This window comes from Etheostoma spectabile, chromosome 14 (genome assembly GCF_008692095.1).
Source record: "Etheostoma spectabile isolate EspeVRDwgs_2016 chromosome 14, UIUC_Espe_1.0, whole genome shotgun sequence".
Lineage (NCBI taxonomy): Eukaryota > Metazoa > Chordata > Actinopteri > Perciformes > Percidae > Etheostoma > Etheostoma spectabile.
This window is the reverse complement of record NC_045746.1, coordinates 17,370,492-17,373,236: the sequence shown is the minus strand read 5'-3', so window position 1 is coordinate 17,373,236 and position 2,745 is coordinate 17,370,492. Positions and strand designations below refer to the sequence as shown.

Below are 2,745 nucleotides of genomic sequence, written 5' to 3'. Positions count from 1 at the left end.
CCCCCATCATCATTTAACTGTCCCTTTCAAATTTTCAGCATGGCATGTCTCTGACCAAATCTGGATTTGTAGTTGGAATGCAAAGCCAGCTCATTAAAAACGCAACAATATGATGATACAACGAGGGGACTGCAAAAACTCTGAGCATAGCTGATCTAACTGAAAAAACACCAAGAACCCCATTATTATTATTATTATTATTATTATTATTATGTAATGACGCAACGCAAAGTAAAAGCTACCTGGCTGTGAAGAGTGAAGGCGCTGCAGGGATAAATGAAAAGAGGCTAGCATAATGAATTATTCAACTTCCTGAAATTGATAAATCAATGTTGTTTAGTTAACGGAGACAATTAAGGAACCAAGCAGTTACGAAGTGTGTTTAACTCACATCAGAGGGCTTCTGGGAGGAAGAGGCTGTTATGAGGAGTTTTCTCTGACTGGAGAATGCCTGCTTCATCATGTCTGCCTAAAAGGGAAGAGAGAGGAAGTGTAATTTGCAGTTAATATTTAGAAACACAGACTTAACTGATCATTTTTGGGTGTGTCAGAGTGAGATGACTTGATGTGAATAAATGACAGAATTGACTATTTAACTGCGACAATTTCTATTATTTTTCATCTTAACTGTAACTTACATGTTTCTGGACATCGCCCCCGATCTTCTGGCTAAGAGATAAGTACTGAGCCACGGGACCGCTGACGATCACGTCAAAGGCCTCCACGTACGCCGATACAGCTATAGGGAATAAAAACATGACAAAAATGCTTTTAAAACATTTTTAAAGACCTTGATATTGTAATAAAATAAAATAAAAACAGCACAGCAGATGAGTAATAGAGTTTACAGTTCCCAGCAATGGACGTTGACATCAAACCAAAAACAACTTTAAAGCAAGATAGGAGGTCAGGGGCTAAGGGATTTGTTTGTTTAAGAAGAAGCTGTATTGAATGGCTGAGGCAACAGCACTACTGCAAGATTTGGAAGCACAGGTTCATCTGATTTCTTAACAAACAGTTGAGAAAGAAAAGGCCCAGCCTAAAAGATCTCTTTAGGATCAGCTTTGAGATCTACATGTAAATACTTGATTTATCGGATTAATGCATACTTCCAGTAGACCATCTCACTCAGACATGTTCACCAGACATCTTAATTATGATCAATGTAATACATCTACCGTATAATAATAATGATACTTTATCATTTACCTCCCCCAGCAGAATTTCCACCACTGCCTCCAGGGCCTGACATAGACTCCAGACGACCGACCGCCACCTCCAGCCGCTGCACCAGACTCGCCAACTCAGCCATACCTGTGAGATTGAGAAAGCCTTTAAGGAGGGTGCAAACAATGGAGAAATGAAGCATGTCCTACAAGCTTCACTGGTTCCTGGTCACACCTTACAGCATCCAAAAGGTCTCTCAAATCCTTTTTTTTTGGAACGGCAACATTGTTATTGTCATCTGCAAGTCCACAAGCTTCATCACTTTTGTTTTTGTCCCAGTATTTATACTTTAATCATTAAGACATAGTGGTACTTTCTGCTCTAGCGGTCTTCTAATTGGGGACGGAATTACTCCTGGGACAATAGGTGAAGGCAATTACTGCAATTAAAAATCTGCTAGTTTGGTAGGAAAAACAGCAGTGCTGTGGTTCTTGAGCATGTTTTTTCTTTTGATTGATTGTGTCCTGCAATCAGATGCCAGGCTGTCCCATATAAAAGGCTACATTTTTAAAGAGAAACATGGTAAAGTATTTGGTCATCAGTCTAAAACAGTAGTCTTACATTGCACACCAGTTTATAGTGAAAGTCAATATCCTACATTACCTGGCCCTCACACACCAAATCCTCCCACAATTAACCTTAACCTTTTTTGGTCCGTAGTTAGAGTCACTGAATTCTACTTGAGGAACGGAAAAAGAAGAAAAATGGATGTGTTGGGAAGCAGGTCAGGACTTGCTGAGTAAAGGTATGTTGATTTTACACTACAAGCCACTGCAGTGCTGAGTCTCTGCAGAGTGAAAACCTGCCCTGTTATCCAAGCTTCGTCATTCACCACTTTCAGATGCTTGTAGGTTTTATAACAAGCAGATAAAGTTTAAACTAAGGAAGGATTTATAGAGCAAAAAAGATGGCACTTATTATAAATAAAACAGTAGTGCATGTGTGCCAACCATTAGCTATGTTTCCATCCACACGTTTTTATCCGAATTAAGTGATATCGAAGGAAAAATGCCTTACAGAAATTCAATGGAATTTCAGGAAAATCGACTCAAAAGGAAATAAAATTTGTTCTCATCGGATTTTATCTTGGTCGATATACGGCTTATGTAACAAACGTTGATGGAAACGCTATTTGCTGAGTAAATAATGAATTGCGATTAGGTTTTAGCTCATTTAAAACGAAGAATAAGAACTTAATTTTCTCCCAGTATTTCCGCTGTGTTTGCATACATGGCGGATGTCAACAAAGATAGATGTAAGTGGACGGACGAGGGGACAAAGACTTTTTTTTTTAAATTTAATTTATCAGGAAATGGCCAACAAAGGTTACAACAAGCCGCAGGGACATCCTCCAGAGTAAATGGAAGGCGTTCAAACAGCGATACATATCTTAAAAAAAAAAGAAAAAAATATATAAATAAGAGTAAAAATAAAAGGCAAGTTGCATCTGCATCAGAGCAATGCGTTGATAACGTTGATGTTTTCTTATTATAGCTTGATATGTTGCTATCAGCTGGC

At 38.5% G+C, this 2,745-nt stretch overlaps 1 protein-coding gene across 2 annotated transcripts in view; it reads right to left on the bottom strand.

The window, feature by feature from the left end:
• cap1 (CAP, adenylate cyclase-associated protein 1 (yeast)) overlaps positions 1-2,745 on the bottom strand; it is a 13,185-nt gene that overhangs the window by 6,587 nt on the left and 3,853 nt on the right. For both annotated transcript variants that reach the window (XM_032535319.1, XM_032535320.1), the window contains 3 exons: positions 1,210-1,314; positions 639-739; positions 392-469 (listed from right to left, as the gene is read on the bottom strand). In XM_032535319.1, the coding sequence (XP_032391210.1) occupies positions 392-469; positions 639-739; positions 1,210-1,312 (282 nt within the window). In that variant the 5' untranslated portion in view covers positions 1,313-1,314. The remainder of the gene's footprint in view (positions 1-391; positions 470-638; positions 740-1,209; positions 1,315-2,745) is intronic.